The sequence below is a fragment of the Stylophora pistillata genome, chromosome 3 (assembly GCF_964205215.1).
Source record: "Stylophora pistillata chromosome 3, jaStyPist1.2, whole genome shotgun sequence".
Taxonomy (NCBI): Eukaryota; Metazoa; Cnidaria; class Anthozoa; order Scleractinia; family Pocilloporidae; genus Stylophora; species Stylophora pistillata.
This window is the reverse complement of record NC_142521.1, coordinates 24,285,408-24,301,130: the sequence shown is the minus strand read 5'-3', so window position 1 is coordinate 24,301,130 and position 15,723 is coordinate 24,285,408. Positions and strand designations below refer to the sequence as shown.

Sequence of the window (15,723 nt, the reverse complement as noted above, 5' to 3'; positions counted from 1 at the left end):
TGACTTGTTTACTTCGAGAGGCGGGAAAGAAAGTCAACTGTGTTTAGAGCACAACAAACGTACGAGTCGTTTCTGTTTTCGTTGTTTTGACTATCCTTTGCTGCTTTTTACGTTTCCATCGCCGAAATTGTCCAAGAATTAAGAACGTTGGTCTAATTCTATTTTTTCATTCACGGGATCAATGCGAGCAGTCCCGAGCGAGCAAGATGGGCCAATCTTGCCCGCTCAGGTAGCCAATCAGAACACAGGATTCATCTTGCCCACGGGCGCTGCGAACGATGTACTAAGGCAAATCATTATCATTCATTTTTTTAATTTTGTTCTTCTCTTCAACAAGTACGGTGCCTTAAGTTTTGGCCAACCCTTTCCAGTAGAAATCAACAGATATTGAGATCCACAACGACTGGAATTCCTAGCCATACAACAAGACGAAATAAAAGCGAACCGTTCTGAGCAATTGTGCCGCTTTTGGCATAACTACAAAAGAAAGAACAGACTGCATGGTTGGTATTGCTCGCTCATTTTCACAAAGGTTTTCTGTGCAATTTTTGCACTGGTTTTATAGGCAATAGGCGTGGTTGCATCATGCATCACATTTGTAACATGTATCGATAGTTCCCAAATGATATTTGTTCTCATGCTACTTGTAAAAATCCTGGAATATGTAGATAGAAATCTTGTTTGGAAGATTTTGCAGCTATGGAAAATCTTTCCTCCCCAAGTTTGATTTCGACGTGTTGGTGACCTGAGAAATATAAACCCCGAACAGAATATGCCAGAGAATTGTCATTAATTACAAAGAAACTGTTTGAGTTTGTATTCCATAGTTTGAAAAACAATTTGGCGGAGTAATACGCGGTAAAGGCATTGAAGACTAAGGTGGTTGGCTCTTGCCATTATAACTCTCCTTTCAATGTGTTACAAAAGCAATGTGCCAGTAGTTCTAACAGTAATAGGGAGCTTAAGCAACCACGACGACGAACGTAGGACGACGACCGGAAGTGACGTGAACGTCACTGCGCAAGCGCGAACCAACAATTCTGTCGTCGTCGTGTCGTCGACGACTTGAGAAGGACCTGTTTCACGTCGTCGTGAACTTCGTAACTTGAAAGCAGCTTTTCTTATCAAAAGGTGAGTGTTTATTGTGGTTTTTTTTTACTGTCTATGGCCGGTTGGAGTTTGTATTCGCTTATTCGTTGATTTAAACCTCCCTGTTCAGTTTTCTAAACAAATATCAAATTCTAAAACCCACTACACTGTAACTCATTTTCCTTCCTCCGCACAACAGATGTCCAGTCAAGCGGTGAGAGCGACCACGTAAGTTAAAATTGATTTGAGTATATTTTATGAAAGAGTGCTGTTTATCATTTTTATTGAATGAAAAGTTTTAAATGGCAGTACAATATACCTCTGCGTTCGGTCAAAAGCTGTGTGTATGGAACTGCCGGATTATTGCTATTAAAGAATTTTGTGTTTGTTTATATCAGCTGCACTTAGAACTGAATTTAAATGTCAAACAACTTCCGTAAAATTTAATCTTTTTAACTTTTGTCAGGCGTAAATTGTTGTTAATAAACCTAAAGCTTAATAATTCCTTGGACTGTTGATGTTCAAGAATTGAATAACCTACTCTCGAACTTTCGATATATAGGTGGAAATTTCTCCGCAAAATTAGATACCATTTTACAGTCAAATGTCGGGAACATTAAAATTATACAGAATTGTAGCACTCTACAATCTGAAATCTTTTTTATTTATACTTTGACAGAAATCCGAACTTTGTTTGGAATAATGACCACGACATAGCTATGTGCCGGGAAGTCCTCGTAGAAGAACCGTACCGTTTTAAAATGAGAAGTACCGAAAGAGGCCAAGCGTGGGAATCAATAGCAGAGAATTTAAACGCAATGCCAGCACTAAAGTTCAGAGTTACAGCGCGGTCTGTGCGTGACCGGTATAACTTACTAACTAAGAAAATGCAAGTTAAATTGAAGATGGAGGAGAAAAGCACTGGTATTGATGTGGACACCTCGGAGCTTGATGTCCTTCTAGAGGAAGTTCTAGCGAAGGAGAAGGCTGCAAAAGAGCAGATGGAGAGCGATGATGGAAATAAGCGAAAAATAGTTGAGAATGAGAAGACAGCAGCCGAACATATGCGTAAGCAAGCGCTGGAACGTATGGGACAAACTGCTAAAAGAAAGAAGGGAGGTGATGACTCAGAAGCTCCAAAAAAGAAGAGTCGCCGGAGCACAGCGGATGCTGTTGAGTATTTAAAGGAAAGGGCTGCTAAAGAGATTGCTTTGAAGGAGCAAGAATTGGAACTGAGGAAGAAGGAACAGGAGAACATGATGGAGAGAGAGAAAGAAAAGAACAAACATCAAGAAAATTTGATCGCCACTATGCTTCAACAGCAACAACAGCAGCAACAGATGATGTTGGCCATGATAAATCAACAACAGCAACAGTCTCAGTCATTGTTAACTTTTATGGAAAAATTTGTTCCAAAATAAGTTTGCCAGGTAGCCAAAGGATGAACAGTTGAGTTTAGTATTGTACGCCTCATCAGAAAACGTTGAATATATATTTATATATTTGAGTATATTCAATATATTTATTAGATATATTTCATACAGATTACATCGATATTTGATATTTTGTCAAAAATCTCACAGTTGTGTTAAAGTCCTTCTTGATACAGTTGCCGGAGACTATTGTTACATGCTCTCTTTTCGATGTAAAAGCAGTTCTGTTTGAAAAAAAAAAATTAAGTTTTCGTTGATTTAACTAAGAGAAATACTCTTCTAATGTTGGTGGATCAAGATCAAAAAAGGTAGATGTGTTGTTGCCATAAAGACAGGTTAGGGCATTTTGGAGAAGAGCACAAACAATATACATTTTGCCAATGCTACTAAGTCCAAGTTTTAAATTTTTCTTGAAGTCCAAAAACTTAAAATAATTGACTATGTCCCCAAATAACCATTCCACAGAAGACCTTACAGTACTCATTGCTGTGTTGTAAGCCTTCATTTCGTCGGTCAAAACTCCAAATCTGAAGGGGCCCTGAAGGTGCACCCTTAGCGGATATGCGGGATCGCCGTAAAGGCACATTGGCTGACCACCATGGGAAAAAGCGTGCTGCTGCAGGTCTCGCATCAGTCCTGACTCTGTAAGCATTGATGCGTCATGTTTTTTGCCTTCTGAAACAAGCAGATGAAAAAACAAAATCACTAATGGGACCAAATTAGTCAAAGGAAATTATAAACATACACGTAACGTTTCTAATTTACGTCCAAAAAATACAACTACATGGCTTTACTTCTTACCTACTGGACCGTACATGTTTCCAATTAAACCATTTGGTAAAACAATGGACTGGAACTTTAGGGCATGGACTCGCTTGTGTCCATTGTACATAATTCGCTGATTCTCTCCTGGTCGTGCGATTGGCCGTACGGTGCCATCGATAAATCCAAAACAGTTGTCTAAAGGTGAACCTCTGGACGTAATGGCTGCCGCGTACATCTCAAGATGATCGGGACTCAAGATGTCAAGATTCCACTGGGTAAGCCGTCGACCATGGATAGCATATATGTGATCAGTCAAGAGGTTCGTAACCATGCTGAATAAAGGGACTGGCTTCGCGAATCGCTGAATCATGTCTCCGTATCTGCATGGATATGAAAACCGCCTAAGCAGCATACATAGCCCCTCTATTCCACCACAAATCGATCTTTGGTCGCATCGTATGGTTTCCGGAATGTCCAAAACTTCTGCCAGCGAGAAAATGTCTCTTTTCCTGAATCTAAACTCTGCGAGACTCTCAGACTCGGCCATCTCATCTAGGTCGAATTTGGCGTAGGCTTCGTGAGGGAAGTCCGGATTTCTTGGCTCGAACAAGTCGTATAGTATCAAAAACTCCTCATCTTCAACGAAATTTGATCCATGACTGAGAAGAAGAAGGCTTTGGACGTCTCTGAACGATGTCATTTCTTAAACTGACGAAGCGCGAATAAACAAGATTTCAGACGTCGTCGTCCTTGAGCAACTTCACCGCTTAAGTTTCATTTTCCCGCTAAAAACGACGTCCTCGTTCCAGACCCTCCGCGATTACTTGACGTCGTCGTCCTCCCTTTCGTCGTGGTTGCTTAAGCTCCCTAATATTTGTAGTTTAACTGCTTGAAATAAAATGATTCATAACAAGTACAGTCGCAGAAAGACTGATCTTTATTATCCAACTACACCTAGAGGAGTACGAATAACGCCATAGACGAGTACAAATATCACGCGGTATTTGCACTCGTCTATTGTAGTACCGGTTAAACTGGTTTTCTCGCATCGCGCAAGCGAAGAATTGGATTGTAGTTACGGAAAAAAAAAAAGTGGCGGACAATTTGAATCATATTTCCGACGACGAAGAGTCAGAATGTCTGGCAAATATAGATCCAAGTTCATTTGATGAATCGAACGAAGGAAAACAGCTTGACGACCAGAAAATTTCTTCATTTAATGAAGAAAATAGAAACAGCAACACAACAACGCGCCAATTCCGTTCTGCTTCGCATACTTCTGTCACGCACTCCCGTAAATAAATATCTACGAAATTCGCCCGCAGAAACAACAGTTTGGCGTGTTGGATAATAAATAACTTATTAGACGTTTTGTTGTGTAGTATCGCTGAGTATTCTTACTCGTTATTTGTATTTTGACTCGCCCTACGGGCTAGTCAAAATACGACACAACTCGTAAAAATACTCAGCGATACTACACAACAAAACGTCTAATAAGATATATTTATTATACATTAACTTGAAAATATCGTCAATTTGTAATCATTTTCAGCACGATTATTATTATTCAATTCTGGCGCGCTTTCGTGCTATGGCGTCTTCGACAGCCTTTAGCTCACGAAGAAGTTCTTCTCTCCTTGAGGTTGTGTTTGCCGCGTTTCCTCTCCCGGAAGATGCTGATTCCACCTGAGGATCCACTGACTGTTTGTCAGGTTTGTTCGCAGATTGCACAGACGAAGAAACGGCTTCCTTCCTGGTTGCTGGAGCGTCAGAGACTGGTGGCGAGTCACGTGGCCGTTTTTTGAATGTAGAGGGTTTATCACTGCTGCTACTGGCTTCAGATCTTGCTGGTGGTGAATGAGGAGCGGGTTGTTTGGATGGCTCCGAGTTCTCTTTACGTGTCACAGACTAAAATGAAACGAGTGAGAATAACGTCAGACAGCATAAAAACTTCATCATCATCACCCCATAATAATTCGTCACCATAACGGTGAAGACCATCAACAATGCACGATGTGAGACAGTTAAAGTATACACATACATGCCAGTTAGCTCAAAGGATAGAGCGCTGGACTGTTGTGCGGGAGGTCGAGCGTTCGAGCCCCGGCCGGACCAACACTCAAGGTCTTAAAACAAGTGAAAAGAATATGCTACCTTTCTATATCAAGAAATGGTTAGATATTCTAGTCTTCTCGGATGGGACGAATAAATAGAGGTCCCGTCTCCTGCAGGGTTAGGGGTAGGAGACGTAATTTCCCACGCACGAGATTACTGTGTGATGGATGTCCTCCCCTGGGGTGGTTGCTGGATGGGAATTGGCCCCGAAAAGCCCCCATGGGGAGTGGTCGATTAGCGTACGTATGTATGTACGTATGTACGTATGTATGTATGTATGTATGTACATAAGTACGTACGTAGGTAGGTAGGTTGGTAGGTAGGTAGGTAGGTAGGTAGGTAGGTAGGTAGGTAGGTAGGTATGTATGTATGTACATGATCTTTAGTTCCGCTTTAGTTGCGGCGTTGATTATCACGAGATACGTTATAAAAAATGAAACAAAGTGTAACTTCCTGTATTTCACAAAAGAGAACTTTAAGCAGGATTGCAGTCAGCAGCGCCTTGGAGAACATAGAATGACCGTCTTTTTCTAATCGTACCTTATTCAGAGTGAGTTTGATATCTTTATGTCCAGTATATCGAATATTTCCACTTGTGAGCGGCACATTCCGAGCTTGTTTGAGTTGTTCAGGAGCCGTCCGGCGTGTTTTAGGCGGGTTTTGTTCGTCTTCAGACTCACTACCACTATCACTACTCTCACTGTCGCTAGATGATGCGCTGGATACACGCCGCATTCCGCCTCGCTCTCGAGTTGCACGAGGAGAACTGGGCCGAGCAAGCGCATGCTCCATGCTATCTGCACTCGAGGAACGCTCTCGGCTAAAAGGTAGAAACAGGTACTAGGTTACTCTAGAGTTGACCGCTGAATTCTCTTTTCAAATAAATATTGTATATCGAGTAAAACAAAAATTCGGCAACGCAGCCTTAACACTTCACAGCTGTATAGATATTATTATTTATCATATGACACGTGCGGCCCCGCTCACGAATTCACAAAGAAAACAATGGTAGAAGCTGACGTGAACTGGTCCGGAAAACGCCGTCCGGACCTGCTGCCCTCACATCGCTTTGCTGCAGGAACTCAAAGGAAAACAGAAATGAGAAAAAAGTCGCATTTCTCGAGGAATTGGGAGTTTCTTGTTTTGACTCGAAAAAAGTAAAGGAAAAGTTATTATTCCACATTTTTTTTTTGTTCTCGTGTGGCTGTGTGTGCCCTTTTACCCCTTCCTATTTGCTTTGGAATTTTCAACGCTATGTGGTCATCTGACAAACCATTTATTGACTTGGTTTGGTCGGGCCGGACAGGAAATTATTTGGCTCTCGGTCATGACGCACGGACCTCGCTGTGCTCGGTCCGTATGTCATGACCTCAAGCCAAATAATTTCACGTCCGGCCCTCCCACTCAGTTGATAAGTAGACAATGTATTTCATCTCCAAACACTTATAATAAAATTTGCAATTCAGTCTTCCAATAATTCTTCAATCAGAGCACCACATTTGAGCACTTTATTGAATTTCATTTTACCAGTTAAAATCAGTTTATCACTATTCACCCATGGTTTAGGCACGGTTTATTTCAGATATCGTCTAATAGAAAATGAAAAATCCCCTTCGGCCGTACAGCTCAAAGTCAGCTCCACAACAGATACCTTAACAAAGCCCTCATAGAAAACTGAAAAAACTTACATCTTTGATTCGTCAGGTCGCCTTCGGTCCTCATTCTGTCAAAAGAAGCGTGTCAACAATTATAAAGACAATTTTCCTTATCAGACCTATCGCTACAAATGTACCATTAAACTGAAAAACTAAAAGAAATATGCTGTATTTAAATGAAATGAATCGAAAGTTGTCTGATTGTTTTAATTGACTATTGGTGGGTTTATGTTAGATAATAAATAAGTGAAGACCACCTTAACTCAAAACTAAACCCTCAGTTTTCACCCGCTTGAGGAATCGTCCCCACAATGAGAACGGTACCTACCCTTCTCCGGGGCGATCGAGATCTTCTTCTCCTGGCAGGACTCCTTCCCCTTCGAGAATGGTATCCACGCTCCCGCTCCCTACATCGGAAAAACAGATTACTTACTGACGTCAACCAAGAGCCAATTTTAGATGGGAAAAACCCAACAACTTCTTCTCCCCGACCCTCTCCCCACCCGTATTTGATGAGATACTCACCTGTATGGATCTTCAGGTGGCCTTGTATTGCCCATCCTCCGGGGGTCCCAGGGGTTGTTATATCGTACCTGTCCCTCTCGCCACTTTTCTATTCTATCTGCTCGGCCATACTCGTAGCGATTCCTCTTTTCTTTGACGTAACGACCTGTTGTTGATTCGATTGGTGGAGTTCGAGGTCCTTTATCTGGAGAAACTTTTGGCTTTATAGGGCTTTTAGAAACTGGTGTAGGTGATCGAGACTTGGATTTATTTGATTCGGATTCCGAGTCTGATGATTCGTTAGAAGCTTGTTTGGCACCTTTATCGTCGTCGGCATTTGGTGTAGTCTTCGCTTCCTTTACAGGACTGTGGCTGCTTGACGAACTCGAACGATCACTTCCCGAGGAATGAGATCCAGATCGGGAGCGTGATTTAGATCGGGATCCAGAACGTGACCGTGATCTGGAAGATGCTGCAGAAACTGAACGAGACCGCGAGCGTGACGCAGAGCGTGATGTGGAGTGTGACTCTGATCCCGAGTGTGAACGTGAACGTGATGAACGTGATGAGTCGGATGAGGAAGAGGAAGATCGGCTACGTGAACTTCGTGAAGAAGCTGACTGTCGCTTAGGAGAGGTAGTTCTTTGCCAAGGATCAATCCAGTCGTCGTTGGGGAGACGAGAACTAGAGATACCTAATGCTTTTGGTTTAGCTTTGTCCTTGTCATCCAATTCCCTGGACTCCTCTTTCTTCTCTGCATTTTTAGTTGTTTTAACTTCTGTTTCAGCACTTGATTCGTGAGTTCTCCCTTTCTTTGCCTCATCTTTGTTCTTCTTCTCATCACTTGCGCTTTCTTGTTGCTCCTTGAGGACTGAAGTTGTTTGTTCCTTGCCTGCACTGTCGTTTTTAGTTTCTTCCGTCTCCTTCTCCCTACCTCTGTCCTTCTTCTTTTTAGCTTTCTCCTCGTTTGTCTTTTCCAACTCTTTCGTTCCTTTTCTCGTCTGTTCTGTGTCTCTCTCCTTAACCGTTTCTTTGTTTTTTTCTCTCTGTTTATCCTTTTCACCTCCTCGTCGTTTACTCCGTCTGTCCCTGTAAAAGCAAGAAAACTGAATGCCTTTAGAACACAACATAATACCCATTTTAAAATGATTATGCTGTTTTAAGAGGGTAATTCACATGTGACTTCAAGGTAAATACAATTAAGGGTATTGCCTCTTGTTTCCAAGGAGAATTCATTATAGATATCTAACACAACTACTTCTGTGCTTCCTGTAACAGCCCTTAGTCCCTGGCCAGGATGTCTGCCGTTGCGGTGAGGTTCGAACAAGCTATCACTTACTCTCAACTTAACAGATGGCAAGGTTGATCAATATAATTTATAATGTTCACCTTTCAGGTGAAGACGAAGGAGTGCGGAAACCTCTCTTTTTTCTTCTGTCACGATCCTGAAACCCGAAAAAGAAGCAGTTATCGAATTATATTTCTGTCTGCATTAATTTCAATAACATACTTAATCCTACCGATACATTGGTCAAACGCAAATAGCTCAATTCTGGTCGGTCGTGCGCCAATTTCTCTCATACAATGTTAAGTAAGAAACAACCAGTAAGAATATCCTTTTCCAGCTTGATCTGGTTCGGAAGAACATAAAATAAATAAATAAATAAATAAATAAATAAATGATTTAACAATGGACATCCACTGGGTGGCTATTCTTGTCCACTGTTCCAGATCGAATTGGAATTTGGAATGTTGGTTTTTGCGGAGGGAGGAAAACCGGAGGACCCGGAGAAAAACCCTCGGAACAAGGACGAGAACCAACAACAAACTCAACCCACATGAGACGCCAGGTCCGGGAATCGAACCCGGGCCACAGTGGTGGGAGGCGAGTGCTCTCACCACTGCGCCATCCCTGCTCCCCTAAAAACACGATCAATGGAGATGTTAACCCTCCTAGTCCAGAATTTTAGCTAGGATATGTCACCGAGGACATTAGAGTCTGGTGAAGCGCTATTCAAGTGAACGAATCAAGTCTATCAACAAACCCGATACTGAAGAGGAGAAGCTTCCCTCTTGTCTCTCCACCGAGACACAATGTCAGCACTTCTGCGGTACCTAACATCTTCCTCGTCACAGTGGGTAGCTTCTTTCTCCAGCCTACTCCGCATCATTTCACGCCGTCTCATCGTATTTTCTTTATCATTTTCATCCTCGTCATCCTCCGCTGTGATTCCCAGTATCATCCGCTTTTCCTTAAAATCAGCGTCTTCTTCCTTCCTCTTCTGAGCAGCCTTTTTTATCTGCATTCAAGAAAGAAGTTACGGTATTAGTGGCTTGAAATATTGCAATTCCACTTACGTCTTTTGCATTCTTTTCTAATCTACGCCATCCATATTCCTTCTTAGTTAGTTTTTGCCTTTCTTGTTTTGATTTCTTCCAGTATTAATTTAATTTAATTTAGTCCATTTTCACTGCATTAATTTTGCAGTGGGGAAGGACTAGAAAGGAACATAGGAACCATTCGTGCTAGTCCACCCTCCCACCCATCCCACCCCAGGGGAGGACATCCATCACACAGTAATCTCGTGTGTGGGAAATTAACGTCTCCTACCCCAACCCTGCAGGAGACGGGACCTCCATTTATTCGTCCCTATCCGAGAAGACTAGAATATCTAACCATTTCTTGATGTTATAGAAAGGCAGCAAATTCTTCTCAATTATTTTAAGACCCTGAGTGTTGGTCCGGCCGGGGCTCGAACCCTCGACCTCCCGCACAACAGTCCAGCGCTCTATCCTATTGAGCTAACCGGGAGGCGGTTCATATTGTCTCGACTGTTATTTAGGTTGAGGTTTTGTAGATGATAAGCAAGGAGTCACAATATGATGATGAAGGTGATTTTAGTGGATATGGTATGGAATTTTCAACTGTGCAGCTGAGATCACAAACTTTACACAAAGACGAGCGGAAAGGACTCATATAACAATGAATCATGCAAGGATTGCTGTCGTTTAGAGTTAAGTAGGAATAAAGAAATTGAGTGAATATTGAAAAACATCAAGTAACAGACAAATAACAGACAACTGCTCTGCACTAGTCTTTGTTTATCTTAGTGCAGAGTCGAGTAAATATTTGTTTTCAATTTTTTTTAAAAGCACGCGCTCAAAAGCATGTCACTATTGACAGGCAGCTTCCTTTGCTTAGAAAGATGTTAAAAGTAACCTTGTAAAAGATTACTCAATACCTCTTTTGCTCGTTTTAGTCCCCTCTCCCATGCAGTTTCTTTTTTGGGTGGAGACATCACCTCTGCGATGGGTTGAACACTATTGTCATTCAATTCATCACCCTGAAAATAAAACATCACAATTACTACACTGTAACACTAACTCAAACTCATGCATGGTGTTCTTTAATGATCAATCCAAGAAATATATTTGGAACTTAATCACTGATGTGTAAGCACTCTTCCAATTAACATGAAAGGGTCCATGTCTTTACAAATGTTGTAAGTGATCTATTCAAAACAAATCATCCCTTTGTAAGGACATATCAATATCCAGTCTTATTATCTCGAGAAAACACCAAGAACAAGATGTACAGTGAATGGAATCCAAAATTAAGGTGTCCAGGTTTAAAGTAGATAGATTAAATTGGAGATTCAATGCAAGAATTGAACTCCTTGTTGTCTGTTTTCAGCTGTTTGTGCAATGAAGTCAAAACATTTGAATTTATTGTAAACAAAGAATAAGTGCCCTTATTATCCAACTGTGCTTCGTGGAGTACAAATAACGCACAAAACCAGTGCAAATATCACACAATATTTGTACTTCAGAAATATCCCCAAATTTCACCTGCACTGAAATAACAATTTGATGTGCTGTATAATAAATCTCTTATTAGACATTTTGTTGTGTAGTATCACTGAGTATTTGTACTTATTGTCATACTCAGTGATACTACACAAGAGAATGTTTAATAAGATATGTATGTTTTACACAGGGTTGATTTAAGCAAAGTGAGCTACATCAGAGATCATCCTTGTCCTTTGCAGTTGCTGTGAACTTCATGCTTCAACTTTGACATAAAATAGTCTCAAATGAAATTTTGAGTAGCAAGGGGACAAAACTTACAATCTGTCCAAGATCTTGGTCTGGTAATGAAGCCAACATAGCATCAGGATGAATGGGAGGAACAACTGCTGGTACTTTGGGGAAGGGGCTTGGGTACTGGCCAGGCTCAGGGAGCATTTGATAGGCACCTGTCAATACCATCGATATTAATAGTAGTTCCAGTGCTTCTTTTTTTGGACAATAAAGGACTGCATTTGAAACAAAATTATCTTTTTCTTTTTCTATTTCTCAAAACAAATACAACTTCTTCTACCACTCCTATTTCTTTTGGTGCACAATGGAATTGAGCACAGGTGGCAAAACCTGACAAGTGAGCAGGCAATACTGGGGTTCTCTGTCACCTTAAATCCTACTTTTGGCATGCATTTCCACAATTACTGAGGATGCAAGAGACAGTAAAACCGAGTTCTTTACCATACCTTTATCATTATGACCAGGATGAAGAAATCTGCAGGAATTTCCCCATGTGCAACCGCCTGCAAGAGAAAAGCAATATGAGAATATATCTGGGTTGTGATGCAAGCAAAAACTATGGAATGATACTATTGAAAGTAAGATCTGTACACTAAAAATCTGACATACCAATCGATGCCAAGTAATTGGTACCATACAAGTAAGCATGCTCTGTACTCAAAATACTGCTGGGGGATAGTCAACTGAAAGATAATAACACTTTTCCTTACAGTTTTTTTGAACATTGAGTGGGCAATACAGCCTAGCAAACTTACCATACATAAAATATCTGCATACTTTTGTTCTTAGGACTGGTGCACCTAAAATTAGAGGTAACAAGATTACATATCAGTAAAACTGCAGAGATAAGGTGAAAAATTCTGGGAAATTCTTAATGTATTTGTTGGAAGGTAAATGGTAAAAAAAAATATATAGGGAATAAATAACATTAAAAAAAACCCCACAATTTTGACCTTTCCTGGGGCTAAATTTTACCAATCAAGAACTGTCTGCCACATCTCCAGTTTTTTCACCCTTCACAGCATATTTCAGAAATGTCAGATTTAAAAATCCTTTTGTCAGTGTATGTAAAATAAAACAAAACAAAACAAAACAAAAAAAACACGAATTGAATCACAACATTCCATTTCAATTACCCATGGAGTCTCCTTCATCAATCACTTCTCCTTCTTCAGGGCCATCAGCCTAACAAAAAAACATTAAAGAGAGTAAGCATTTAAGTGAAGTTATTCATTAACCCCATGACTGCAAGGAGTGATCAATGCCTAAATTATCTTTACAATTTCAATACACCATCATGCAGAAAATTAATAAGAAGTTAGAAATTACATGTACCTTCTTCTAAGTACATGTGTAGCCCTTTTATAAAATCAATTTCACTCAAATTGGCCACTAAAATGTATGGCCTTCAGTTACAAGAATTGACTTCAGATCTCTGGAGTGAGTATTTGAAAATTCATTTTTTTTGGTTATTCCGAAATCATCGAGTTCCATTTACAAATGAAAACCATGATTCTGCCTCGTCATCATACGCACTACGAAGTCACATGAGAAAGCACCAGCCGCTCAAGTGGTCAGTGCACTTCCTGCCTTGCTCAAGTCGGTCAGCACAAAAAACGGGCGCGGTGTTAGAACAGTTAATTCGGAAAATTTTCTCAATTTAGCCGTGAGGTACATTAGAAGGTGTCTACGTACAAAACTGGAAGCAAAACAAATCGTCAATAGAGCCGAAAATGACAGAATCTCAACTTGCTGAAAATGGCGCTGCGCCAAGCAACAGCGAGTCGGCCATCGTCGCAGCCATCAGTTCCATGAGCGAGCTGCTAGTTTCTTCCATCACTTCACTGAAGTTTACCATGACTGAGTCCCTCGGTCAGATGAAGGACACCATTGACCACCTCGCAATCGAGGAAGGTTCTTTAGAGGAAAATGCTGAAACTGAAGAACAGCTAGAAATAGCCGCCTACATGGACCAACGATCCACACAGCAGTCGGACAAAAACCAGCAATCTGGGTCCGCAGTGTCAAATAGTGGGGCTAAAAAGCCTACAAGTTCTCAAACAACTGAGCAGAGCATTAACACTCTGATAAATCAGAGCTCTGAATCTCAGCGTGATGTTCCTGATGGGGAAATTGACCTACTGTCAGGCATTGCGAACGATCTCAAACTTGATCAAAAGAAGGCTCCTGCTATAAATGAGCAGATCGCCAAAATTGTCCATGGCTTAATGAGAGAAAAGCTTACGGACGAAGTTCTGACGGCGACACAGAATCGCTATAATACGCCAGAAAACTGTGAATGTCTCACCAGCACGAAGGTCAACCATCTCATTTGGGATAAACTTAAACCCGACACGAGGTCTGCTGATATCAAGTTGCAACGAGTGCAATCCAACCTTGTCAAAGGGCTCATTCCTGTAGTTTCTATGGCTGAGAAACTTGTGCAGGCACGGGATAAAATTCCCAAAGATGCCTTGGATGCCCCTGATTTAATAAGAGCGGCCACTGATGCCATTGCTCTGATAGGTGCCGCTAATTTCGAGTTAAACATGCGGTGCCGGGAGAACATCAAGCCCGAGCTAAACGAAGACTACAAGCATTTGTGCTCCAGCTCAGTCCCATTCACAGACTTCTTGTTTGGCAATGATGCCGATTTGTCTAAACAACTGAAAGATCTCGTGGAAGCGACCAAGGTCAGCAAAAAGCTTAACCCCAAAGTGGAAGGCCACAAAAGCAATGGATACAGAGGTTACAAACATGCAAAGTCCAAAGGATTTGGCTACAAGTACTCCTCGCGTGGTCCAGGCACTCAGATCAATAAACATTTAAACTGGAAAAGGCGCGGCCCCCCTTACAACAAAAAGGACGAGGGGAGGAGGCCAAACAAATAGGGCCAGAAAACCCCTTAAATGAGGTAAGCTATAGCACAAGTTATTTTCGAGCTGGTAGATTGCAACAATTTGTCCCAGCATGGAGAGATATAACTGACGACCCAGAAGTTTTAGATTGGGTTAAGCACTGTCATTTAGAGTTCGTAGATGATGTATCCCCAGTACAGGAACTGGGTTATAAGGTCATCAAATTCAATGATACCGAATCTGCTATTATAGATTCTGAAATTGTTAAACTCCTTAATAAAGGTGTAATTGTGGAGTCTACTCACTCTCAGGGAGAATTTGTATCATCCATTTTCCTTAGACTCAAAAAGAATGGAGTGGACTACAGGATGATCCTCAATTTAAAGGAGTTAAACCAGTTCATTGTTTACCGGCACTTCAAAATGGACTCACTCAAGACAGTGACAGATCTAATGACCCAAGGATGTTTTATGGCATCTTTTGATATAAGAGATGCATACTATACAGTGCCAATTGCCATAGAACATCAAAAATACTTGAAATTCATGTGGCGGGACAAATTGTATCAATATACCTGCCTACCAAATGGGTTGGCATCCGCCCCTAGAATTTTTACAAAACTGTTAAAACCAGTGTTTAATGTACTCAGGCAAAAAGGTTATTTGTCTTCCTCGTACATAGATGATTGCTACCTTCAAGGAGCTTCATACGGGGAATGTTACGAAAATGTACTAGAAACTGTTATGTTGCTCAGGGAACTTGGGTTTCCTATTCACGAAGAAAAATCAGTGCTTGTACCATCTCAGGTCTTGACATGCCTGGGATTTGTACTTAACTCAATCACAATGACTGTGCAGCTTACTGACAGCCGAAAGGAGAAACTGAAAAATGCCTGTCTCAACCTAGTTAACAAAGACAACTGCACAGTCCAACAAGTGGCAGAGGTCATTGGGCTGCTAGTGTCAAGTTTGCCAGGGGTAGAACTTGGCCCTTTACACTATCGCAGTCTTGAAAGAGATAAATCTAATGCCTTGAGAGAAAACAAAGGCAACTTTGGGTCTTCAATGACCCTCTCCCCCAGTTCTAGGGCAGAACTCAATTGGTGGATAACTAATGTGGATACCTCAAACAAACTTATTTCTCATGGTGAACCAGAACTCCTCATTCAAACTGATGCCTCTACCCATGGCTGGGGAGGTGTGA

General features: G+C 41.3%; 3 protein-coding genes and 1 pseudogene across 3 annotated transcripts in view; 2 read left to right on the top strand and 2 right to left on the bottom strand.

Annotated features, from left to right (window-relative positions):
- Nucleotides 1-296: 296 nt before the first annotated feature.
- Nucleotides 297-3,987, bottom strand: LOC148735159 (uncharacterized). The gene is made up of 2 exons (XM_088755120.1): nt 3,324-3,987; nt 297-3,197 (listed from the first exon to the last, which is right to left on the bottom strand). Exons 1-2 carry the CDS (start codon nt 3,985-3,987, stop codon nt 2,785-2,787), a joined length of 1,077 nt encoding a protein of 358 aa, XP_088611246.1. The 3' UTR covers nt 297-2,784.
- On the top strand, nt 813-2,601 carry LOC148735160 (uncharacterized). Its single transcript, XM_088755121.1, has 3 exons — nt 813-1,131; nt 1,289-1,317; nt 1,769-2,601. Exons 2-3 carry the CDS (start codon nt 1,289-1,291, stop codon nt 2,508-2,510), a joined length of 771 nt encoding a protein of 256 aa, XP_088611247.1. The 5' UTR covers nt 813-1,131; the 3' UTR covers nt 2,511-2,601.
- A 214-nt stretch (nt 3,988-4,201) lies between the features above and the next one.
- Nucleotides 4,202-15,723, bottom strand: part of LOC111332960 (uncharacterized) — a 16,809-nt gene continuing 5,287 nt past the window's right edge. Inside the window, exons 4-15 of the mRNA XM_022938449.2 lie at nt 12,799-12,847; nt 12,418-12,462; nt 12,109-12,165; nt 11,690-11,817; nt 10,804-10,905; nt 9,607-9,861; nt 8,951-9,006; nt 7,583-8,650; nt 7,386-7,464; nt 7,091-7,125; nt 5,943-6,222; nt 4,202-5,195 (exon numbers count right to left, since the gene is read on the bottom strand). Coding sequence (XP_022794184.2) covers nt 4,851-5,195; nt 5,943-6,222; nt 7,091-7,125; nt 7,386-7,464; nt 7,583-8,650; nt 8,951-9,006; nt 9,607-9,861; nt 10,804-10,905; nt 11,690-11,817; nt 12,109-12,165; nt 12,418-12,462; nt 12,799-12,847 — 2,499 coding nt within the window. The 3' untranslated portion in view covers nt 4,202-4,850. The remainder of the gene's footprint in view (nt 5,196-5,942; nt 6,223-7,090; nt 7,126-7,385; nt 7,465-7,582; nt 8,651-8,950; nt 9,007-9,606; nt 9,862-10,803; nt 10,906-11,689; nt 11,818-12,108; nt 12,166-12,417; nt 12,463-12,798; nt 12,848-15,723) is intronic.
- LOC148735158 (uncharacterized) lies at nt 13,268-14,347 on the top strand (annotated as a pseudogene).

Excerpts from the sequence above, each read along its gene's own strand:
- LOC148735160 (XM_088755121.1), top strand. The coding sequence starts at position 1,289 with ATGTCCAGTCAAGCGGTGAGAGCGACCAC. Across the intron at positions 1,318-1,768 it reads CAAGCGGTGAGAGCGACCAC|AAATCCGAACTTTGTTTGGA; the intron begins GTAAGTTAAAAT and ends ATACTTTGACAG.
- LOC148735159 (XM_088755120.1), bottom strand. The coding sequence starts at position 3,987 with ATGACATCGTTCAGAGACGTCCAAAGCCTTCTTCTTCTCAGTCATGGA. Across the intron at positions 3,198-3,323 it reads AAACATGTACGGTCCAGTAG|AAGGCAAAAAACATGACGCA; the intron begins GTAAGAAGTAAA and ends TGCTTGTTTCAG.